We start from the raw sequence: 27,672 nt of genomic DNA on the forward strand, positions 1-27,672 counted from the left end.
AATCTTTGAAGTATATATAAAAAACGTATGTATGTGAAAAATAATCACTAATGTCATTAGCAAAACCACTGCAACAAACAATTTTCATGGAGCTTTCAAAAAGCTTCCACTGACCGAGCGTCGCGGCGCCGTACCCGCGCAGGCGTCGTCACCATGGCGACCAGACCATCTTTATAAATACGACTGGAGCAACGAGAGTCTGGTCAGTGCAGTCAGAGTAGCGGAACAGACACCCCGTCGAGTGTTTTCCCATTTGACATGCCAACAATCTGCATTTTAACAATTTTATAAACAGTGCACCCAGAACACTAATACACCGCTTTATGTACTGAAAACAGTTTGTTTTATTTGACATAGAGAGTGAATTGTTTCTTTATAAACTGTGAAGTGATGAAAAACGTTTTAATTCTCACAGATACTCTTTTTGTAATATATTGAATAGACATTGAACAACGTGAGTGCGAACATTTCAAGTGAATACTTTGTACATCTCCAGTCTACTCTTCGAATGCAACTCGCTATAATTTCATCTTGATCTATTTACTGAAAACAATAAGGCTCGGTAAGTAATATTATTTATTATAATCTCACAATTATTCATCACAGTTGATGTATTCGTTTCAGTTTGTCGTACATCACATTTTTAAAACGTATATCACCAATCAATAATGCATCATCTTGAGATATTTTATTTATTTACTTATTTTGAAAATTAATTTAATGAATGTACATTACTATCAACAGTTTTATGTCAGAATTAATATGTGTACTTATTCATTTTTGTCAGTTATTTATAAAGTGAAATTAATTATTTAAATTATTAATTAACTTTAACGATAATATTTATGTATTAATGTTAAATAAAGTAATGCCAAATTAATCGTTCAATGTAGATTCTCTCATCGCTTGTGACTGAATTATATCTAAATTTTAATATGCACTATCTCGTCTGGCAAAGAATTTTTCTGTTGTTTCCTCAGAGGCTATCAATCGGGATTTGTTTAATTGAGTGATTTTTGGCTTTGCCTCACTATCGTTTCGCAATATTCTTGATCGAGACAGTCAGACCGGAGAGCTTTATATTACAGGGCGCCCGCTATTGAAAAAAATATTGAAAGTGTACATTTTCATCGTTGCTTTTATACGCATGACTGAAAATCAGCTGTTTCCTTCATTTCCCATTGCGGTTTTAAGAATTCGCTTTTTACATTTTTCGCTACCTGTCATTCTGTCATTTGCATGATTTTTTTTCATTAAAAGTATAACCTTTTTTGTGTTAAACACTGTTTTTTTCAATCAAAGATTTATTCATAAAAAATATTATATTTTTTATAATTATTATTTCTTTGAATATTTGCTTCCGTGTCCCTTTTAAATGTCCTATTTATATCTCTCTTACAATTTCCTATATTTTATTCTAAAGATTTTTATTATTTTGTTTATTATATTATATTATATTTCTTTTAATCTCCGACCAACTAGCTCTTTCTTCATTTTCCTATATAGTTCCACAATATATACGAGTATAATATACTTATTTTAATAATTTACCTATACGCACAAACAACTGACAAATACCAGATATTCTGCTACGTCTTGCAATCAGCATATTATCAAATATGACATATAGATAGTGTGTCTATAAAAATTTTGTGCTAAAAACGATAAATAATATGGAACTTTGAAGAACTGTTTAAATCGAGATATTAGTTCTGACATTCGATTCTTTCTAGGCATCTTGTAGTAAATAATAGATTGCTAATCTCTTTAGGTTTACAAGATTTCTACAATAAACTGTCACATAATAAAATGTATTCTTGTTGTCCGTAAATCACTCAAATGGTTTTGAAAGAAACATTAAACGTCTGATCAACGATCCGCGTATAACAAGAGATTTTATTGTGTTGATCTATATTTTAAAATACCATTTGTTGATTGTTTACTTTTAATGATTTAAGTACACTGGAGGTGTCATTGAAACTGTGCATTTACTTTGTGTATTTTATGATTAATTTCGATGCCAAATCGCGAGTAGTAAAACGACTATAAAACGACCAACAAGTAACCTCAACACTTATCAATATTAAAACAAGCACTAAAAACTAATTCGATCCGATTTAGAAATTCCTAAGACATGTTAAAAGTAAATACGATTCATCACGCCGAAGATATTTTGTCACGAATGCAAGCCGCGTCCTTCACAAATATTTCCCAATATAACTTGCTTATTTAATTTCCAAAAAATTCCGCAATGTTTGATCTAATTATGCTGTGTATATAGAGGTGTCATCTTTGTAGCTCTGATCGTCAAGGGCAACACATGTAATGATTTCAAAATTATAAACATAAAACACAACAGTCAAGAATCCAGATGAATGTAAAATAATCGCATATATAACAGACCAACCAAATTTTACTACATCCCTCAACTAAAATCCAATAAATACATCAAACAGATATATTATATATATTTTTATCTATGATCGATTTCGATTGATAAGTATTTTCAAAAAAAGAATAAAACAATATACTTAAGTATATCTAGTTTGATGTATTTAAATTATTACCGGGTTAATAAAAATTAAATACAATTTTCATCTATAGCTCGAGGCTTTAACATATAAATGGACCTTTTGTCTAACAATTTTCCTATAAACTATAAAGGATTAGAACAGGTCATTGTTTCATATAAAACTTACATTTATGACAAACTGAAACTTACGTCAGAGATTTTAATACGCAAATCACAGAAAGCTTCATACGGTAAAAGAGGTGTATCTTCAACATGTTTAGTTTATTTCTATTATTAAACAATTTTCTTGTAACAATACCAGATATCACACAATTTTGAAACTCTCCAGAAACACATATATTAAAATAGGGTTATTCCGAGCGGGAGTCAAACTCACATCTTCTACTTTTCGGGGGAGTGCTCTCGCCTTTAAATTTTCGATCCGTCTATGATGCATGCGAATTATTTTATATAACAACGTTATAAATGAATTATTTACAATCAGCAGGCGATTGGCTTCGTGATCAATAAAGTAAATTACTTCTAGATTTAAAACTCTTATAAAATATGTAAATCACTTGGTATTCACTACATATACAAATTATTTTAAGACATGTTTCGCTTGCACATTGTTAGCATTATCAAGTACAAAAAGAAGAAGAAAAAAAGTAGTACGAGCTCGTAAATACACAGTTATTTTTCTACCCCTACCTCACAGCAATGATAACGAAATAAGTATTTTCGCTCCAAACCGTAGCATACTGGCCTTCATTAATTGGAGGTTATACTAACAGTTTCTACAAGAAATTGTTATTAGCAAGTCATCCAACCCATTAAGTATTTCCACTGGATCAAACAAACAATTGAAAAAAAATAGATCTGACCAAATTCTGGATCAAACCCGCGACCTTGATCCATAGATGGCCAATCGAGAAACTCGGCTACCATGCGTCATAAATATAATTAAAATAATTGACCAGAATTTATAACATTGCATTAATCGAAATGTTAAATGTTGGAAATCATACTTGAGCAGAAACACGTGTCACGTGTTAAAATAATAATTAATATATGAGGTGTTATAGATTCCAAGTGGTATATAATATATTATATATAATTATATACATACTTTTCTCTATACCAAGCATCTGTAAAAGCGATCTGTTACTTACAAGAAGACTATGTTGTTGCCAATTTTCTCAACCTATTTTACCACTTGGGACAGGAAGATATTGAATATAATATTTTACATATCATAAAACGTATACCTACATATAGAAGTTGTTTAATTTTATAATGAAACAAAACTTTAAAGCAAGTTATATGAAAGGTGGGCTCGAATATAATATAACATATCAATACAAGAGGAATACTTTACTTTATTATTTCGTATTATACTTGTAATTTTATTTTTTTATTTTATGAGTGAAAGTAACAAGTAATATTATTGAACTAGTTTTTTTTTATTAAATTCACTCAGTTGTATGAACAACCCTGATCTACTTTTTAATATGTCAAATCAATAGAGAATAATATGGACGGTTGTCGATTAAACCGCTATAAATCAAACAAAGTAGCACTTGTACGTGATCAATCCATATTTTCATTCTCACATACGGCAATTAATGCAAATCTAGTATTATTTGCCGTTTCAATTTTATTTCAACTTGACTAAAAATTGCAACATTATTATTCCTAATTCATCGATATTTTTACAACTTCCTATTCACGATAATATGGATAAATTACGTACAATTTTCACTTAAAAAATTAGTATATAAATCTTTACGATATGGAGGTATCTACGTCAACTTTATGTGAAGATTGGTTATTCGTCCAATACATAACACTTATATAATAAATACATGCAATAATCAAACCAGCAACTCATGAAACAATAAGAAACTGTTCTAGTTTCATTTCCACGATGAAAACTATAGTATCTTCTCTATTACCGTATTACTGAGTATCTGAGTTATATTTTGTATACAATTTTCTACCAGTTGTCTTTTCTGGAGTCGAATTGCCAATAACAAGAAAGATTCTGCGTGTGAGTATTTGTCATGACCAAGTTGTTCAAGCTATGAGCAAATTACGTCACCAAATAACTGAAGATTTCGTTATTTTTTTTAATCTTTAGTCCTTCAATTATACATACATTAATACGCCTGGTAGTTCAGAGGATTCAAATCATTCAACAGCCTCTTTAACATTGCTTTATGCTTTTACTGCATCAATACAATATACTTATGCAAAAATTAATTTAGATTAATAGATTAATTTTAGTAAACGTTGCATTTTTTCTATATTTTTAATAACTGGGAATTGATTGCGACCCATTTTCTAATTTATCTTTCCATCACCAACACACAACACACCAACATAAATGCTTTCTATGTTATTAAAAAAACGTCTTTATTGAACTTATTAAGTTTTTTATGTGAGGTATATTGCGACATTAAAAACTTCTACCGTATCATTTTCCTTTGTATCGAAACGCTATTGAGATTTAACGGAAGAGCTTTTGTCATTGACCGATTTATTCAGGACGCGTTATTTTTAACGTCCTCCATATTAATTATAACCAACGGTCAGTTAAATAATTAAATAATATTGTATTGTGAGTATACTTTGACGTTCGGCTCGCTGACAATATGAAATGATAATATGTAAATCAACGAGCCGCGAGTGACACACATTTCTCGTAAACAAGAAGACTGTGACGCAAATTTGTCACCTTTCATCGCGGACGATCGAGATAAATATAGCTCACAGACGAGAAGAGGTTATTCATCGGTTAATGATGGTCATTACCCACAATTTCTTTTTGCATTAAGTTAATAGAGCTTATAAATGTTGTACAATATTGCTGTACACCACGATAAACATCAAGGTGATGAGCTTTGCACATTTAGAACCAAATTGACTGTATTAATTGTTTTGAGTTTTGTACTTTTACCATAGAATATAGTTACTTATTTGCTTACTATATTCTGTTGGAAAGTGTGCATAATTCCTGATGATAGCGAAAAATGAAACCCGTGCCGCAAAAAAAAACTATTCAATTGAAAAAATAGAAAACTTAACTCACAGAATAACAATTTTCCTATGGTTACCAATATTTGTTTACCAGAGCCGCGATTTGAACCCGGGATCCATGACGTTATAGTGGGCATTACATAAAATTGCATGTTGTTTTTTTTCAATGTGTATATGGACCCAGAGTATGGTCCTTGTAGATTGAGCAGGTTGCCAACATCCATTTCTCATAAAGTCTGATAAAAACAACGTCCACTCTGTGGACACCCATATGACCTTTTTAAGATCTAATATGAGGTATATAAATATGTATATATGGTCATACTTCAATTGCTTTGAGAACAAGTTTTAATTACTTTACTAAATACTTAGATAGTTCCCAGAAAATAAACGGCTAATAGTACGGAAATGTTTGAACTAAACGGAATCATTCCAGACATTAACCGGTTTTCTTTTATTTTTAAACGCTTTTTGTTTATAATCCAAATTTAAAAACAGTAAAAAAAAGAAATTTAATTCTCTGGAATCTAACAGAGATCTAATTCGGAAGTATCAGTCAGCAATCAAACAAACATACCGTAATATTTACCGATCGCAATTTATCCAATAACATAATTAATTACTCAGAAAAACGCCCATTTCAAACACTGTGCAGGATGTTTATAGCCGATATTGATTGCTATCTGTTCATCCCATACAAAATAGTATAATAAATTTGAAAACATTGAGTGCACGCATTCCATTGCGATTTATTTGAATGAATTTTCAAATCAAAGCTCAGAACACTTTGTTTTAATTGCTTTATCTAAAACGACTATTATACGATATTTAGATTTAAATGTTTTATATCTCTTCATATCAGAAGGTTGGCGATAAAATTGCAGTAAATCTCAGTATTACATGCTACTCGTATCAGATGGCCAACGCCTTGCAAATTGACTTACTTAGTGATAGAAGGTTGCTAAAATTATGGTTCCTTACAATGTGAGTTGTAAGGAACCGTAATTGCAAAAGGTATGACCGATATATGCACCTCTGTTGCCTTTTAACATTTTAATCGCAAATGCGAATGATTTTTACTGTAATCATAAGCTTTGACAATATTCTTATTCTATGTTGAACAATACTACGCTAAAATTGGTCAGATAAAACTTAGCTTCCTAATTATTTCAATTGCCTCGAATTGTGCTCAAACTACACGTCATATTGATTATAATAAATATGATCGGATTATAATCCATATACGATAATCACAGTATATATATTATAATATGGTAGGCAGCTGCTTTTAGTATCTATCAAATTGAAATACGCGAGCTTACAAAGTCGATGCAGTAGAGCTTTTGAATCGGCCAGATGACAGCGACACCAACGCAGTTATGGGTATTAAAAAGACATTAAAGATGGCGGTGCATCCAAAGCGACAAAAATTTATCGGCCATACTTAATTCGCTCCAGGGTCGAAGATAATAAACACCAGCCCTCCTGGCCGCCATGCTGTGCGTTAGCGCAAAACAAATTCGATAAAAGTGATTCATATTTCAGTTAGAGATAATTTGTAAAGTAACTACCTTGTATGAGCACTGTAACCAAATTGAATAATGTTTTTCTATTAATTATTCAACACTGTAGTATGTTTGTTACAAAATACACATATTTATTTGTCTTGATATTAAGGTCATATAATAGTTGCTGTTTTATCAAATACCTGTGAGTTATAATACTTATACTTATCAGTGCATTGCCTTCCTTCTACACATAATTACTATCACTACAATTTATTATGGGTAGCAGTTATAAAAACACCTCGTTATATAAGACTTTTCGTTTACATATGAAAAAGACCGTGGAGCATTTCTTTCAGTTTGCACTATGAGTTATTTATTCAATTTTAATTTAATAACTGTATCTAGTACCTACTTGTTCTATATTTAAAATTATTAATTTACTCCGTTAATATGCTTTTTATCGAAATATACAAATATCTTGGATACACTGTCTTATATTTAATATTATATAATATTATTTATATTGTGTTACCTTTCTCTCAATCGCTATTATTGTTTTGTTCTTACTAAATACATACATAATATTAGCTAATATAGATAGGTAAGTTATCATTGCATAATTTCATTGTTATGTATTGTGTATTATCTAGTCTTGACTTTGTCTAATTTTGGTGTTAATATACTTCTAGAATTTTACTTATAAATTCTACAAGGACTTGGATTAATCTATGATGAGTACATACAAAAATTAGTATTTCCGGTTTAGTAAGTTTATGAAACTCTTTAGATTGGATAGACCAAATTAATAAAATAACTAGGTATAGTATTTGATTTACACATTTTACCTCAAAGTACTTGTCATAAATTTATAAACGACAAGATTCATTTTTTATTCTTATTGTGCCATCCCCTAACGGAAGTCGGCCACCATCAAGGCGATCTTAGCTTTGTCGTCTGCTACCCCGAACAGTTCAGTGGAGCTACAGTCATACCGATCATGGAGGTTCTTAAGCCACGAAATGCGGCGCCGTCCTCTGCTACGCTTACCATTGATCTTTCCTTGATGACAAGTTGGGGAATGCTGTACTTTTGTCCCCTCATGATGTGGCCGTGATACTGTAGTTTCCTGGTTTTGATACCACGTAGAACTTCTCGGTCCTTCTCCATTCGATTGAGAACTTCAACATTTGTCACTCGGTCAGTCCAAGGAATTTTCGGGTTTATTTACCTATATATAAAAAATAAAGTTAATATATCGAAAACAAATATTATACTATGTATTTGTAAATAAATCAACAAAAACATACAAATAATAAATGATGTGTGACAAAAAGAAAAATTCTCAAATGGTTAATAGGCATCCAACAATATCACTTTGTTGAATATCGTACACAAAGTCAATATAATATTTAAAGTAACATAAGTGCTCGGATATGTCATGAAAGTTGAATCAAACATACGCGTACAATTTGACTGACATGTAAATCCTCTACATTGTAATTCAAAACACACTGCAATGACAAAGTGCCCCCCTTAATGGCACGCGACTGAATAAGATATCCAACACAAGTCGACGGAAAAGTCTAAAATAAAGCGACGCTCGCTTTCGACGCCCAGAAATAAAGCGACGCTGCAGCAAGCGCGTCGCGGCGCCGGCGTCCGCCAGTCGGCGTCCGATGATATGTGAGCATAACTCAATTCATCTTTTTTATATCATGCGACGGTTTTATATGAAAAAAAATAAGACTTTATTATATTAATTGTAGACTTTGTTTTTTAGAGTGATTCCAGCGATAGTTTTTAAGTAAATTTCATCTAAATTAAGACGGTTTAGTTATATTACCGCACTATATTAACATTTAATTAAATATTTTAAAATAAATCTAATATCAAAATAATTATTTTGTTCCATATCTCCTTAATAATATTATGTATTGATACTATAATGTGATTTTTAATAAATCTGTGGGAAAAATGGTAGGAGTAGTTTTTAGCTATTCGCTAGCCGTTGTTCAGTTAAACAATTATTTAAAATATCATAAATATACATTATCATCATCGCCTTTGTAGTCCAATGGATATGGCACTGACTTTTCATACGGAAACTCTCGGTTCGACGAGAGAGAGAGAGAGAGAAGAAGAGATAATGCCAAACAAATGCTTACATCCAGTTCAATCTAAATGTTATGAAACATTCATATGGTGGTGAACTAAATGGTTCAGTTTGGAAAAAAATACGTAGAATGTAATCAATATAATGTAGAATATTAGAATTATCTTGAAGGTACCTTTATATAGAACTTAATTGATCCAAAATAATGACGATGACAGAGGATTGGAATCTTTCGGTAGAACGGTATATATAGCGCATCATGGGAATAGCATAGCAATCTGTCATTTCATTTGCCGGGAATGCATAAAGATTTTCTGGCAATTCATTTATTAAGCTATCAAATATTTTCTTTGACATCGGATATTGATACTAGACGTGTAAACAGGATTTTACGATGGCGCGTGACATTTTTTCGTAATAATTCTTATTTGAGTATTCGAATACATAAATTAAAATGGCCGGTTGTTAAAAATTAAATCATGTCATAATTTCATAATTTAATTATTGTGAACTCATTGGAATTTACTCAAATAAAAATTATATTTATTATATAAATCACATCATTTTTTTTTATTACGAAGTCAATAAAATCGTAAACAAAAACTGCAATTGGCACAAATGCGGTTTCGCCACAATAAAAAGAAAAACAGTAGAAAAACGTTTCTTACTTACTTAAACGACACTTCATTTTTAAATTTTCGATATACTAAATATAGTGATTTATTCAAGATCAAACCTATTGCAATATGAATGAGTTAATAAATAAGCTATCTACTTAAATCAAATTAATAAAAATAAAAACACTTTCAATTATCGTAGATATGTCGGTCAAATCCCACTCGGTCCTTTTTTTAAGATTATTCAATTTTTTTGACAACCACAATAGCCGAGTGACCAAGGCGTATGCTTACAATATCGTGGGTCTCAGGTTCATTTCCTGAGTCTATAAAATACATATATTGATTTTTAATATGTATTTGGAGTCAGAGTATGGATCAAATAGGTTGAGTAAGTGGCTAACATCCATTTCTCATAAAAATCACAACTCTAATCGAAAGATCGGACATGGAATGGCTTTTTAATGACGAATATTACATTCATACATCGAATAAAAATTCAGTCTTAATATATTAAACAATTACGATTTTAATCTTACAACAAGATACATAAAATCGTAAAAAAAATATCGAACAGTAGGTAGTTACTGCTAATGGGAACAAACATGATATTATTATGGACGTCATACATTAATATTATACATTGGAATTTGTCAGACCTCGACTAGTAAACTCATTTCTAGGTGATTAACCTGAAACTGAAACTCTGCGCATTGCTCAAGTTTAATTTATCGTATATATACTTCAAAATATCAATAACTAAATACATAAATAATACAACATCCACCTAATGTGTTGTTATAACACTTTCACTGATTGATGTGTCCGAATTCTGTTGCTCTCGCATAATACTATACAACATGCCAATTTTCGTCTGTCTGGTGTTATTTCAAAACTGAAAGTGTACGAATTAATGAATTCGGTGACAGAAAGAAACTGCGCTATGCGAAACAATGGCGACGGTTGATTCATTTCGCGGATGAAAGTATTTTTAATCTGTAAATATTTCACTGAATAGTTGGCCAAGACATTGAAACTGCGACAACAGGCAACAATGCTAGTGTGCAATCATATTTTTATAAATACTAATACCAGTAATACCACATTAAATTTGTACGATTCGACAGAATACACATTATATTATGTAATATTAATAATTGCAGTTAGCTTAACTTAATATGTATGTAGGTACAGTGATTATTCTTATTATTTTCAAGTAAATGTTTATATTCGTAGTACCTACAACAAAATCACCGGTAGAATAAAACCGCCCGATTTGTAAAGAAAAGACATCACATCCGACTCGAAAACAAACAAAAAATACTTCTGATCTATCTGCAGTCGAATGCTATAATTACCACCAAACTCAGATTGGCGGAAATATCTACTATTACAACACATTTTAACACTAAAATGCGAAAGAAAAACTTAATATTTAGATTTTTTATGTTTCACTTATCCTACTATTTCTATTTAAATCAAAAATCAGAAGAATTCTACTGTTTTGTCTTCTGCGCATCTATTCTCTACACAAGACTGCTTTCGGCTGCTATGGCAGATATCTAGGGTAGGTTTGTATCGAAGTATTTATACTTATTGTAACAATTACAATAAGTTAGTTGTAATTGTTACAATAAGTGCTATATTTTAACAGCACCTCTCTTGGCTGTGCTAAATTTTAGAGCAAGATAGACAGTTTTGACTAGACGGCTAACTTATTGTAATTGGTACAATAAGTGCTAATACTTTGATACAAACCTACTCTAGATAGCTACCGTAGCGGTCGAAAGCAGTATTGTGGATAGAATAGATGCGTAGGTGAGGTTTATAAGACGATATTTGGATTGCAATAAAAATGCTTAATTAACTATTGAGTATGTAGGGTATTAACAGATCAGATGAATGACGTAAAAATTTAAATAAAAATCACAATTATGTATCTATTTTACTTTGGGAGAGTTTTAAATAAAATTCCATTACGCAGATCGGATATAAGTATGTATATTTGAGATATGACACAAATTTGATTTATAATAATTATATAATATAAGACAGTCAAGTTTGTATCGTGCTAATGGGGTCCAATAATAAAACGTTGACATTAAAAAATTAAGCTCACGTACGCTATGTCCACTAATTGAAATATCCATTTATATTAAGTTGATCTACCAAAATAATTACGTCACAAATCTAAACATATCTTTTCCATTCACAAAAACGCCAACACGATTTCGTTTAATGTCTCTCACGTGAACCAAAGTATATTTACCAATAGGATAATACTTTATTATAGGTTTTTCATGAATTATCATTAGAAGCTTTTAATTTTTATTTTTAGATCTCTTGTCTCGGTCTTCTCCCGAAAATTTTATTCGACCAAAAAGTGACAGTGTATCCCACGCTCAAAAAACAAAATAATATGAATAAAGTTATGGCCGTCTAAAAAAATCTCTTTCTTTCTCCCCAAAGGATTAAGCTATACTCCAATTTTTAAGCAGTTGAATTATAAAACATCACGATAAAAGTATTGTAATTTTCTAATGACATTTTAATAGAAAATGTTTTTAAGAAATACCGAAGAATTTGTGTAGGTTGATTTGCATTATTTTATTTCAGGATACAATATTTGCAATGCAAATTTTATGAAGCATTCAGGTTTCAATATTTATTTATTATAAAATAAGTATACGCTTAATTTCCAAGGAAAATATTTATAAAGAAAATTGTATTCTAATTTTAAATCAATTACTGAAGCGTTTTTGTAGAAACGTATTTAACGGCCCACATGCTCGTCGTAGGTATAAATTGAGTTTTTATTGTATTTTCAAACCATGATCCTGGACACTCCTTAAACGTTGTAGATAATCTATTTATATAATTTTGAAGCCTTATTATTCTTTATAGTTATTTTTAAACATTTGATGACTGCATACAGTATTTTTGTTACATAAAATAGTATTCTTTTAAACCTCTCGCTCTAATGTTTAGAATATAGTCATATTTCGGTACATAACTGTGCAGTGGTGTTAAGATTTTTTACATTTATTAATTTTTAAACGCATTTATAAAACCATTAGTATAATTTATGACGAGATAATTTTTGTAAAATATTCACGATAAAAAATTATATTGATAATCTCTGTGATCCCAAATTTGACAAGAAATAGGCATTTTATTATTCAAAAAATCGGCAATATTAACACATTTGAAGATGATTCTAAAGATATTTATTATAATTCCTTATTTTACTTTGATTATTTAAGTGTGATAAACATCTTATGAATAATGATTGCTTTATAATAATTATTGACCTAAGAATAAGGTAGTGTTTTTTGAAATTCGCCATTTCTTTTGTCATTCCCCAGTGGTTAAGCTACAACATACGGCCGTAGCCATAAATTGACAAACTATAATTGAAGTAGGGAGTAAAATGATATTGACGCGCGTGTTTATAAATATAAGGGATAATAAGGCTTCAAAATTATATAAATAGATTATCTACAACGTTTAAAGAGTGTCCAGGATCATGGTTTGAAAATACAATAAAAACTCAATTTTGACCTACGACGAGCATGTCCCCCCTTAAATAGGTAATCAAATGTCAGAGAGCAATTTTATATTCTGAATAATAATGTATAGGTATATATATTAATTAATGCTTTATTAATTTACGTAATGTACTTATTTTAAAACACTGTTTTTAATAATGATAATAATATAAGCATCAATAATTTCATTAAACAAAGTATTCTGAAACATAAAGGAGACCAGATGTTTGGTTAGCATTCCGAAAGCCCACTGGGATTATTCAAGCCTACGCAAAGTTGAAAATTCGCAATGATTATCTTTGCTAGAATGTAATGCTTTTAAGCTCTTGATACGATTTAGGTGCAAGCTTTTTAATCGTCATTAAAACGGTTTTTTTACTGTACATAATTTATAAACCTACACCTAACATTATACATCAGAGGTTACCACGTTAAGCTACCGATTGGACTGCTTGTTTAAATTGTAATAATATGTTAATCGGTTATTCATATTATATAGATATATACATTGAATTAACAATCCTCTTTTTAAAAAAGATACATACAAACCTTGGATATCAAAATAATTTAATAATGAAACTAACTTTTATAGAGATATTATGTATCTAACATTAACATCAATTATAGTGAAATTGTTGAAAAAATAATATGATGTTTCATATATAATAAATTATATTTTTTTACTATTCTATCGGAACCAGTTTTAGCAATTCATCATAGTCCTTATACTTAATTATTGTGACACAATACATATATACTACATTTTGTGACCGTTATTTACATAGTAAGTAACTATTAACTGTCGTCTTAAGTATCCTCAATCCAAAGGTATTTAATACTTAGGTACTACAATGCCCATCACGTATCAGCCTCTGAGAATTGAATAAGTATGCTGTCATACCATTGCAATAATGTCACAGATCGCTTTTCTAGTATATATACAGTATCTACTTCGACATTAACTTCACGTTTGTTTTAACACCATTAAAACTATTTATTAATCAAAAAATTATAGTATTGTTTCCATATGCTTTCACCGGAATCTAATTTTACACTAAAACATTGGTATAGTAATTTTTAATTCTCCAAAACTCTCAGGTACAAAGCGGCTTTACCTTTCTTATCACTGACAGTGTACCTTTGCTTACAAATGACGTTACTCCCACGAATCCGAAACACCTACACAATAATCGCATAAATTATTCTACAAACCATTAAAACATTAGCTTAAATTCAATTTCTCTTAATCCAGCATAATTTATTTACAAATGCTGTACGTTCGCAAATAATATACGTAGCGTAAATATTACATTGTCTCCCATTTATTCTAATATTATGTTATAATATCAATATTGTTCATAAAACTTGTATAATATATAGGAATATATTAATCTGGCTTTCATATAATATACACTATACAGTCAATGAAATATTATCAGCTGTTGAATAATTTTGTTTATATTAAAAGATGGCGGCTATAAACTTTGTTGGTAAAAAGCCGCCATATTTGTTGGCCTGCTGCTACAAACTGCTGTTTACAATGTTTAGGATTGTTCTTCTAAATATGCAATATAATAATGATTCACCGTATTTAATAATAATTTTTAGTCTCTTCTTCCGAATTATAACTAGTAATTTGTATTGTAATGTTAATGTTTTGATTTTGATACATTTCGGACATGCTTTGTAATCGAAATGGTGAATGTATATAGTAATTATCAAAAACAAAACCATTCATTAATAATAAAATCAAAATGTTGGGTGTATTTCGGAAATTCCTACATATTTAACTGGCGATTTATGAGAGATAATAATATGGTCATTAAAAGTTTTAAATCAATGAATTAGAAATGCTAAATGACGTACAGCTAACTTCATCATTAGTTTCTTGTAAACCTTTTTCAGCTTCACTTTCACTGACTCTGTTAAACATCTTTGGTGTTTGCAAAATTTTAAATTTAACACATCATCGTAAAGGAGAATGTATTTTAGAATATGACAGTTTTATTGTTATTTATATTATCCAAACCACTGGTATTGATCCAAGGCTGATATGAAATCGTAAATTAAAATAAAAATATGGCAGATAATATTTATTTTTTTAGTATCAAAATATTAACGTCTGTACGGACTTTGTAATCAAATCGTACACATAATATTATATTATGCGTATTTATTTGTTCAAGGTCAAAAAAGTTTACAATATAGTTCACACATTTATAGGAAAATATTTTTAGATACAATCAACAATTACGTATATTTAAAGCGTCAATTACATTGAGCTTTTTTACGAGCTGATTATTGGCAAATTTATAATCTGCCTGTAAATTCGCCCAGTGTAATCATCGAACAAGCTAATAAGCAGGTTGTAAACACTCCACCGAGAAAAGTTGAAAGCCGGTCAACTTTATAAGCTACACGCCGGCTTGTGGGCGTATCGCGTCTGCGCAGTAGAGCGTGGTGGTGGAAAAACGAACTACTCATTTTGAAATTTACCTTTTTGACGTTTAATGGAAACATTATTATGGAGCGTAGCGACCTCCCGGCAAAAAAACGAACTACGTTCCGTCAAAATCGCTCGCTGGCTTGTGGCTTATCAGCGAATGGAAAATTTTGTGTGTAATCATGAAATCGCAGTAGCTGAACCGCCCGCTTTTAAATTTGCCAATAATCAGCTCATAAAAAAGCTCAATGTAATTGACGCTTAACAGTATACAAAGTATTGTCAATTTAAACTGAGTATACTATCTGCAGGTAGGTATTAATTATTGGCATTATTAGTTACCTACCTGTTAGGCTAGTGTCTCACATTTTTAGTTTACAACAATATGATTTCCTATAATCAATATTAGGTACAACGTAGCTTACTAAAAATAAAAATTGATATACGATATAAGTTAAGGTAAATAACACACTTGCTACAATTCGTCACGAGCAGTTAAAGTAGTCAGATAGCATTGGTGGAGTGGTTAGGTGAGTTTCGGATTTAGAAAAGATACTAGAATTAAAAAAAAAAATACGACGCTCAGTGGGATTCGAACCCGCATCCACTGGATTCGCACCAACGTGCTTCACCGATTGAACTATGTGGCTCCTATCTAATTACGACGAAATTAACTAGTATTTATATAAATACTTTACAAATTGCTATTATCATAAATTATTATTTTTGGCAGTCGGGGTTTGTGTTTTTTTTTTGTGTCAAAATCTCTATAAATTTTAGCTATAGCTAACGTACTTTTACTTGCTAATAATTTAATAATAAACTATATTTTTATTCAACGAATAATTTACAATATTTAAGAATGTTACATTCTTTTATTGAATATACATAATTGTTGCATTCTCAAATCTTGTGAATTATTCTTTAAATAAAAAAAATCGTTTTTGGTCCTCATTGATTTGAGTGAAAAAAAACAAATCAAGTCTGTGTTTCTTCATTCTATATTATATCTGTTTAATTACTATCGACGAATTCGTGGGCTAACTTAAAATAGTAATTTGAAATGATAATTCGATTTATTATCTTACAAAGCTGGTAGATGTTTAAGGAAAAGGTCATGTTATTTTAATCAACAATATCATTTATGATGAAATTAACCCGCAATCTATTAATAACAAGAGTATTTATTTTGAAGTCTGTTCATAATAATATATACTATATTTAATATCCAAAATGATGTTGAAGTAAGTTATTTCTCCCGGCCCACCGTCATTCATTGTGAAAGATCCACACACGTAAGTCTCCTGTACAATAAAGATACGCCCGCCATTACTCTAATCCCATAATATCTGTTGAATATCATATTAAATTTGACAACTGACGTTCGCGGGCTATTTTTATCCCAGGAAAGTGCATCCAGTGTTTACGGAGGCAGATGAAATATGCAGATACTAACACGGATCATGTCAAACGTCATTCCTGTTGATATTATAATCATATGATTTCGGGCAGCCATTTTAACTTTGACTGAACGGCCATTAAGAGCTGAAGTTTGTCACGGATGTCAACCGGAAAATCATTATTGCCACCATTACTAAAATGAAATGTCCACTTAAAATTCATCCTTGCAGTATTCTTCTTCTTTTTATATGGGATTAAGCCTGTTTTTACAATAATCTAAATAGACAAATAATAATTGCTTAATTTCAAAATGTAGATGCTTTGTTTCTCTATATACATCCTTGTTATCCATCACGATTTGGCCATTGGGCAGCCTTTTCCACGGCACAGCTCCAATCCTCTCACCATCTCGGGACTGTGTTAGTGGTGTAAAGGTTCAAACAGACACAATGACTATCTGGCACATATATACTAAGATCGTTTTAGTGTCTATGATCATATCTATACCATTCCGACATATTATACATACATATATGACAGCTATGACATCGTACTTACACTCTGTGACACAGGACGCCAACGTAAGAAACGGGTTTTTTGGCATATATGTACCAGATCGTCATTGTGTCTGTTTCAACCATTAGTGGAATTCTTAATTTGATTAGTCCTTCTGAATAAAATTCGTCCTCTACGGCGAGTCCTGTCATGATTACCTTTATATATTAAACTAAATTATTTAATGATGTTTTTATCATCCGGTTTTATCATTTTATAAATGCCTTTATGTCTTTGAAAAACTTTTTATTCTTCGGTTTCACTCATACCCCTAACATTATCGTTTATTACGCTTCTCTGAATTATTATACAAATATTTCGTATTTTTCTGGGTCTGTTTTGACTTCGGATTATAAGTGTAACTCTTAAACATTATTACGGCAATGAATACATCAGAATATACTGGCAGTGACGTGCTTAAAAGGGGGACAAACTAATTTATTTTCATGATTCAACATTCAAGATCAAAGTGATTTATTTCTTTAAAATTTTGTACCTCTTTTAAACATAAATATCAATCTGCCTTTTGAAGAAGATTTTGTGTTTTTAATCTTCAATATATTTGATTTATACTAGTTATTTTATTAAATAGATTATCCAATTAGTACTCTCACGGTTTTGTGTAAACATATCTCGTGTAGATGTTATGATTATATAGCTGTCATATGGTTTACTTAATATTAAAAAAATATTACTTATCAATAATGAGAAATGAATTTTCTTGATACTTTTTTGGTTTAGCTGTTAATATGATAACAAAACAGCTAAACCAAAAAAGTATCAAGAAAATTCATTTCTCATTATTGATAAGTAATATTTTTTTAATATTAAGTAATATTGATAAGTAATATTTAGTTTGATTAGAAACCGTTCAAGACTATTTTTACACAATTACTTCACTGACTTATTTATCTATCCAAATGCAAATTTGAAAACAGGGTAGATTTAAAATATTTACATATAAATTAAGTCATTTTAAAATGGTAGTATACCATTAGTATGCCACTGTGTGTAAATTCTTCAGTCGGAGTATGCAGACATTCGCAAGCCATCGGCCGCGTCCAGAAATGGAATGTAATAAATTATAAAAGTTTTCGCGTATCCTTTCGCACTCCTAATATTACCAGGCTCACAGAAACATTAAAGAATCTCCTAATATATTAGATCATTTGTCAGCAAATTTATCTGAATTTCTAGCGGACAAATATGATGGCTGTAGGGACTTTATTACCCTCCCATAATTGCATTCTAAAATAATAATATATTAAATTCGTAAGCATGCAAATAATTCATATTTCATTCACTATATTAACATACAAGACATTATTACTTGAGGAAATGCGTAAAATTTGATATTGTCAACATAACTGAATTTACGCAAAGACTGTTGTTACATACGAGTTACAAAGATATAATATAATTATTTATTACACAAACAAAAAGAACGGACATCAAACGGGTAAAAAAACTTTTCTATTACAAACAGGTGGTTTCTATTCTTTCAATATTGCAGTATGGTTTAAATAGTGTTGCCATTTATAATATATAAAAAATATATTATTTTCTCGTGGCAGCATTCAAATACAGCGGCATAAATTTGTTATAACGTATGTACATCGTTGGTACCTTAATTATTCACCTTTCATTGTATTTTTCAAGCTTAATTTTTATATACAGTATAACCTCGTTTTTACGTGCCCGGAATTTACGTTTTCCCGGCAATTGCGTGTAATTTTTTCAGTTCCGATGTATTTCAGTACATTTAATACCCGAATTTACGTTTCTCTTTCCCGCGATTTATGTCGGAAATATTCAAAATATGCTAGTTACGCGCGCTTGACAATGATTGGGTCGTGACATTCGTACGGCATAAGGTGAGAATTGCATAACAAAAATGCAACATACTAATATACATGATTTTTTTATTAAAAAATATAAAAAAAATCAATAAAAATTTAAATTGAATGTTGTTTTTTAATAAAACGTTATTTTTTTAGAAACATAAAATTTAAATGTTCTTTTTTTCAATACCCCTCTTTTACATTTTCCCTCCAATTAGGTTTTTTTTCTTCAGTCCCTTAAAAAACGTAAAATAGGGGTTATACTGTATTTAGTAGTGCTAATAACATAAAACATTTATTTAAAACAACTAAACCTTATGCTTAAATCTAATCATAATTTAGACGAGTATAAAATACTCTTGTTCACTGTGTGCTTCTTTTTCTTATCGTGTCATCCCTTAACGGAGGTCGGCTACCATCAGGGCATTTTTTTCTCAACTGCTACCCGTTTCAATTACGGATGTATTGTTCTAACGACTAGTAATAAAGTAGATTTTTTTTTATTTTTCAATTAGTTTTAATAACGTCTTCATGGCTTTCATAATACGACATTTCGCAACTGAATTAAATGAAAAGTACATTAATTACATATTATTTTCGAAACGTTTTTGTTTATTTTACCCAATCTGTTTGCAAAAATATATTAAGGCAGTAAGCAGAGTATGCATACAGATATATGTAAAGCGTTTTAACTATAGCGGCATTGAAACTTTTATTAAGGTGTTAACTGCATTTACAAAGATTTCACTCGACCGACCTTCAACCGTTTGCGATTTCAAAATAAGTTATTAATTTGAAATAGCTTCTCAAGTCGTAAAACGACACAAAAGTAAACAAATACTATAAAAAAAATCTTAATAGGAATATTTTATAATATTCGAGTTCAATGATTCGGGAAACAGCTGTATTCTGACAAAGCTTTTCTATGTTGTGGAGCTTTCCTTATTATATGAAACAATTTCTATGAACTTGAATACCCACTTCGTAAATAATACGCAATGGTTTATTGTTTACATTATAGGTACGATCGAAAACAGGAAACCAGTCTTAATAAAATTCCCGCTTTGGCGTGTAAACAAGGTATACAACAAAATATTTTAAATTCACGGTTCAAAATACTCCTGGAAAAGTCGTGAAAAACATCGTTTATTGACATTGTTTGATATTTCTTTTCAAAATATCTGATCATGAAAAACGTTTTACGTAACATTGACGACGCGTTTTTACTTCGTAATAATTTTCTTTTATAATTTGTATGACTAAACGCTCCAGCGTGTTTCAAGTATTGCATTTTGATTCATACATTCAATTCAATTTGACTTATCGAAAACGTTTCAATGAATGTTTCAATAAATACCTAGGACTGTACTATTAATATCTATCAAAATCATTATTGTTATAAATACATAAGTTTTATCGTCTACTTTTAGATTACGCATTTCTATAATAAATAATTAATGAAATCAATCACAGATTCCGAGCGATAGATAAATATTTTTTAAATGTAAGTCACATTTTTTTTATTATTTGGAGACTAAGCAGAATATTCAACTATCTTCTTACCCCCCTGTATGTAATTAACTTTAACATATAAATAAATACGATAGTCGGTTACCTGATCTTTTAATCTACTTTATCATCATTTGCCACTCCAATCTACTGAAATTTAATTATAACTATATTTTTAATTGTCTATATGTCTAATGTATTTGTGACGTTCTTTTGTTTTTTTAACTTGTATAAAATGAATGGATATTATATTTTTTTTTAGTATTTTGGAATAGTTATAAATTAAGAAATAATAATATACTATCGGAAAATACCTCTTATACTTTGAATATAGGTATATGATAGAACTCGAATTAAAAAAATGATCAACATAAATAATTGGGTTCATTGTATTGATCGAATATCTCTGGAGTTCATTAGAAGGTAACCAAAAGTCGAAAGGTACGTATTATAAGAAATAATTATAATTTTATTTAAATGGTATGTGCTTAATGATATAATAGGCGGCAATGGAAGATATATATTTATTAAAAATGTATAAATGTCCGTTATGTTAACTTTCTGATATTAAAAATTACACAACAGCAAAATATTTAAGTAATTTGAAATTATTCGCAAACACGCGTAAATAAAATTTTAAGAACGGCATTAACGTGACTAATTGCAGAGAATTTTAAAAATTTCAACAAGACACAAATATTTCAGAATCTAAAAAAAATCTACATGAAAATGTAATTTTTTAAATTATTACAGTAGGCCACAATAAAATTATTCTTCGTTCGGGATACCGGTAGATACCTACGCACTGAAAGAAATTATTTTCGCAAGCTCAAATCCCAAACCACATTTATTGGCCACTCGCCACGATAAGTATTATTCTTACATCCTTAGGACTGCATTACAGAGAGAGAGAGAGAGAGAGAGAGAGAGTATTTAAAATAATAATAAAAAATATATAAAACGTAAAATCAAGTACAAGGGCTTTCCCTCGCTAATTTCTGACTCAGCGAGCAGGGTTACCAGATATAAGATTTTTAAAAATGATATTCGAATATTATAATAACTTCCCTTGGGTAGTAATATATTTCATTTCTCAAGATCATTTAAATATAACATTGTAACGTATTTTTCCTAAGTCAATCATTTTAACTGTGACAGCATTTTTTAACTTTTCATATTTTTTTAAATAGTTATCTTAAATTATTTGTATAACTGAATTAGGTTACTGAAAATACTACAATGAGAAATGGTATCTGAGCTTTCACAATTAATAAATTCTACATTGTAAAGTTATGTTATTATTATCTTACTTGTTAACAATAACACTTTTTACTATAGGTATTGTATAATATAATTATTATATTGTACATATAGCAGTACAATGCCCTAAATATGAACGACACATAGTACAATTGCTGATATCTTTGAGAATGTCGACGAATTGAAAGGTGCCCTTGCGGTGTAAGATGGAATAGCTTGGCAAAATTGTAAAGTTCTTTAACAAAATTGGAGTGAGGGCCTGTTCGGCGGATCCTCTTCTAGAAGAGAATAGGCGATATGACAACGAGTCGCAGTCAAAGCCTCGGTAAAGTCATAAAAAACTATAGGTACATATTCAATGCTATGACACTAGGGTATTAATGATGTAAGAGGAAAAACAAAAATTATGAAACCACCCCACTAAACACAAAATCACTACGTGCATACAAAATAATATCATTATTAACATCTTGGTAACAACATAATTATAATATGTAAAAAACTCAGCATGTAATAAATTACTAAACTATTTCTTTTATTCAACGAATAAGACACACGATTTCAGAATGTAATATTCTATATACTGAATATACATAATTTGAAAACATCTCATGCGTGTATATACACTAGAAAAAATCATTTTGTAGAAAAAATATACGACACCCAACGGGACTTGAACCTGTATCTGCTGGATTCGCGCCAGTATGTTTTTCCAATTAAACTACGGGCATCTTAGTTAATAACGACAATTTGAACTAGTAGTTGTTATGTGAAATGCTTCAGATATAGGTTCAAGTCCCGTCGGGTATCGTATTTTTTTCTAAAAAATGATTTTTTTTTAGTGTGTATATGCATGAGATGTTTTCAAATTATGTATATTGTAATGAGTTAAATTTGTTATACAGTTTTTTTCTAATCTAATTCTGGAAAGTATCTACTTAACTGATTACAATCAAAATATTTTTAATTAAGCAAAGTATGTTATATATGCAAGTGCGGTGTAGAGGAAGTCCTCAAACTATAAATAACATCGTCTTGAAAGCTCGCAAAAATTCGCGTGTACTTTGTAAGTACCTATCGACAACCCTGCGAATGAATAATTTCACAGTAACCAAGTTAATAAAAGTCACGAGCGGAGAACCTTGCAGGCAGTTTTAATGAAATTGGGGCGCGCCCTCGGGGTGACACGTGCTCCGCGCGGGCGACACCCGGAGACAGCCGAACCTGAAACGTGCCCCTTGCCCAGCACTCTCTCTGCGAAAGCTCTAAACGTGAGAGTTACGTGCGAATATTGTACGCACGATACTGACAGGTGTCTTTTCAATCACTGCGTATATAGACTGCCTGTCAGGGTACACGGTCCCGCCGTCAGCAGGGTGAAATTTAATAGGAAAGTGTGTAGGTACGTTAAAAGACTGAAATTCACCTGGCAACAGTATCATGAAAGCACTATGCTTCGCGATATTTGTCTATTTTTACCTGCGTTTTATTACCTATAAAAAATTATATAGTGTGTATACTGCTGTGTGGTAGTTTTATACTGTACGTTTGGTCTATTATTTTTTTTTACTTTATGGTTAATGAAACCGGTGAAATAAATACGATATTTGATTTATCGTATTTTTTTTAGAATAAATATAATTTTGAAAACCTCAGAAACATGCACAATAGAAAAAATACTAAAACAAAAATCTGGACTGAGTAATATTTACGTGCTCTCGTTTTTAAGCTATCCACCCGTTTATAATCCTTGCGAATTATTTCTTAAACTTTCAGAATTGAACAAAAGAAATAATATATTATTTTTTAAATCAAAATATTTTTTATTCAAGACTAAACAAAAAAAAATAGAATACACTAATTATTGATTATTGCGTTATTTTCCGTCACAACCGTTCACAAGCTTATTCAAAAAAACTTTATGACATACTAAGAATCGTGGTCGTCATGAGCAGTTTCTATTCTGCGTACGATCCTCTATTATTTTTCTATTTTTTTTTATGCACTTCAACAGGCCTTATGATAGTAGTGTAATGAAACAGTAGCAGATAGTAATATTAGTTAAATAATCACAAATACCCAGACTTCGATAAAATCACGTAAATATATTCTGACCTCACCGGGTATCAAACCCGTAGCCCGTAGAGGTATTTTTGAATAATTCAGCAATCATAAAAATAATAAATGTAGAAATGGTAAAAAATATCTTTAATTAGTTTTTTATCTGCTCTCAGTTGTTTAATTAGTCTAACTCTGAACCAATATTTATATGTTCTGTACAAATTCCTAATTATTATTAAAACAACAAAAAGCGAGTTTGTAATTTTAATCATATAATTAAACTATCGCCGTAAACACTTTGTCTTTGAAACGATGTTCGCTTTTTCATCTTCAATGCAGTGTTGCTGTTTTGGCCCGTCTTCAGAGTGGGAGGGAAAATTCACCGGTGATCGAATCTGTGATCCCACGCACTTGTTACAAGCGTATTAGCACTTACCAATAAAAACAAATCCGTTCTAAAACAAACTCCAAGTATTCTGAAAACTAAAAGAGATCGCTAATCTACGTATTCCAAATTTAACTGACACAGTTAAAATACCTGTAGAGCTTCTCAAGAAATCAAATAATGTTAATCGTTAGTAGGTACTTACACTTATATTAAAGCTTATTATGTAGGCAAAATCAAAATATATACTTAGTGTATTTTTGTGTTTAACGCTTTTAAATTTTATACATACAATAATAATTAATACATTTGTCATCTTTCACTATTGAATAAAGGCCTCCCCATTTTTTGTAAATTATTCGCTGTTCAAGACTGTTTATTGCCACGTATTTTCGTCAAACTTATTTATTTCATCAATCAAACGGCTTTGGCATGTTTATATTTCTCGCGTACCTACTGCTGGATGAGTGCATTTTTTAGTGATTATCCACTTCATTTGTTTGGAAACCTTTATCACATTACATTGGTACTCTTGTATATTGAAATCATTCTACAGTGGCACCAACGGGTATGGTAAAAGCGATCCTCATTTGTATTATCAATGAGACATTAATTATTGTAGCAAACAATAACAATACACTTGCGAATTGTCCATATTACCAAATTTACAATTACTCTTTGATAATATAAACAACAAAATATCATTACATTATTAGTTGTAAAGTATTGCAGCCAAATATTATATAATAATTAACATTTATCTGTTTATTTTTTTCCAGAATATGAAGACTGAAGAAAAGAATGCCAATATACCCCGGGTTAGGATAGCAGTTTTAGGAAACATCAACGTTGGGAAATCAGGTAACATATGACAATATATTATATAACTTATAATAAAAATGATGTGCTCTGAGTTGAATTTTCCAGTACTGCAGCCGCACTTTTAAAATTAATGTTGCTAGCGTAAAATATAATACGAACAATTATTAAAATATATCCAGGAATCGCTATCAATAAAACTAATATTATAGCTAGGTAGAAAGTGTACTACAATATAATCTATATAGGACCAAACTCTCTACTTTCAGTCACTCTTATTAAAATAATTATCAAATACACACTAAACATAATGAGTTCTACGTAGGTACTCTTTTTTATTATAAACGTACATACCATTAATAAATTTCGATAAATATTTAATAATAATAAAATAACATCCTAAAAATTTCGTCCACGATAATAATCAAAAGATACGTGATAGTTAATTTAATAAATGTAAATACCACGTATATTGACATTTAAATATAATACAAAATTGTGTAAACAGAATATTGGTTTTCCAGTGGGCTACTTAAAACTTCAGTAATCCATCAATTACACAATTCAAATTAAAAGAGGGACAAATTTTTTCCGAAACACATTAAATTAGTTTTCCTAATGCCCACGCCTACACGGTGTTTGAAAACAAAATGCCAACATGGCAATATTTCACACATATTGCTTTACAATATACGGGTGTATGGCATTTGCATTGCTGGAAAATATGCGTGGGGTTGCCATAACTTCCAGTTCATAGACACGAGACCTTTCGACGACTTCCATAGACAATTGTGTTATTTTTCTTCAGAAAATAATAAACCCACCACTAAACGTTATCTTGGTTTTATTTGCTGACATATTCGTTCAATTGTGTTTTTTTCTTACATTTCATAATATCTAAAAGGTTTTATCGTTTTATTCTCGGGAAACAATATTTTTAAGAATACAAACATGTCTATTCTGCCTACTTACTTACATTATGACGACGTTCAGTGAAATGTTGAGTATTTTAAATTTAGACCTTATATTGACTATTTTCCAATATTATAAATAGCAATGGAAATAAACTAATATATTATGTATAAAATCAATAATAGACCTATCAAATTAACCACGATTTGTTGTGGTGCTAATTCGCAAAATTGTAATTCAACAAATAATACACAAGACTTAAGAATGTATCACTCTTTATTTCATCATCACCATCATGATCATCAGCCTCTATCTATCCACTGTTGGATGAAGGCCTCTCCAAGCTGATTCCACTTCTCTCGGTCTTGTGCGTTGCGTTCAACAATTTTTCAAGCCAGCGGCAAACAATTTTTGATAATAGTCGATATAGTGGATTATTTGTTAGGTTAGGTTAGGTTTTTATTCTTCAATTTTTCCAAAATCAGCTATGAAAATTGAATTGAATCTAATAAAATTTGAGAATCTTGTACGTAGGTACAATTTACATGTAACCTCTTTAAATATGTATACACAGTATTAAATATATATTATGCTTCCTTAATATAGTCAATCGTCATCAAATATGACATTGTTTCAAATTTTCCAATATTACCAACATTTTCCGATAATCAACCTCGTACATTACGAAATACGGCTCAGCCGAATTGCGCCTAAGTACGCGTGGCGTCGTTTAATCAAGAGGGCGTCGTTAATTTGCGCAGCTATTCCCATTGCACGCCATCAACCTGGCACTAAAAGACGCTTCAAACTTTAAAACACTCTTAAATACGCGCTTTTTAACGCAGAAGCTTCCTCTTAATGGCAACGTGTAAATCATATGATATACTCTTGACTCGGTTTTATTCTCTTCGAGTATTGTTTGTCACAATTAAATACTGCATTAAATTATACATCTAATTAAGATGACATCGTTTCAGTACATCCATGACAGCAATTCAATGTTTTATTTTGAATGAATTTATTATTTCTGAGACACTCGTCAGAAAATTTATTATTTCTTCTCTTTGTGTCGACTTCTATGAAAGGTTGGTTAACAAATTACTATAACTACATCTCCATATTCTTGGCCAGCCATATCAGGTTACGAAA

The 27,672-nt window shown here is 30.3% G+C and overlaps 1 protein-coding gene across 1 annotated transcript in view; it reads left to right on the top strand.

The window, feature by feature from the left end:
- Nucleotides 1–205: 205 nt before the first annotated feature.
- The window catches only part of LOC147065913 (ras-related and estrogen-regulated growth inhibitor-like protein A), an 86,185-nt gene continuing 58,718 nt past the window's right edge, over nt 206–27,672 (top strand). Inside the window, exons 1-2 of the mRNA XM_085955325.1 lie at nt 206–562; nt 25,572–25,653. Coding sequence (XP_085811451.1) covers nt 25,575–25,653 — 79 coding nt within the window. The 5' untranslated portion in view covers nt 206–562; nt 25,572–25,574. The remainder of the gene's footprint in view (nt 563–25,571; nt 25,654–27,672) is intronic.

Source organism: Rhyacophila brunnea, unplaced genomic scaffold (assembly GCF_057557595.1).
Source record: "Rhyacophila brunnea isolate RB1 unplaced genomic scaffold, BYU_Rbru_1.0 scaffold_5, whole genome shotgun sequence".
In the NCBI taxonomy this organism is placed as follows: Eukaryota; Metazoa; Arthropoda; class Insecta; order Trichoptera; family Rhyacophilidae; genus Rhyacophila; species Rhyacophila brunnea.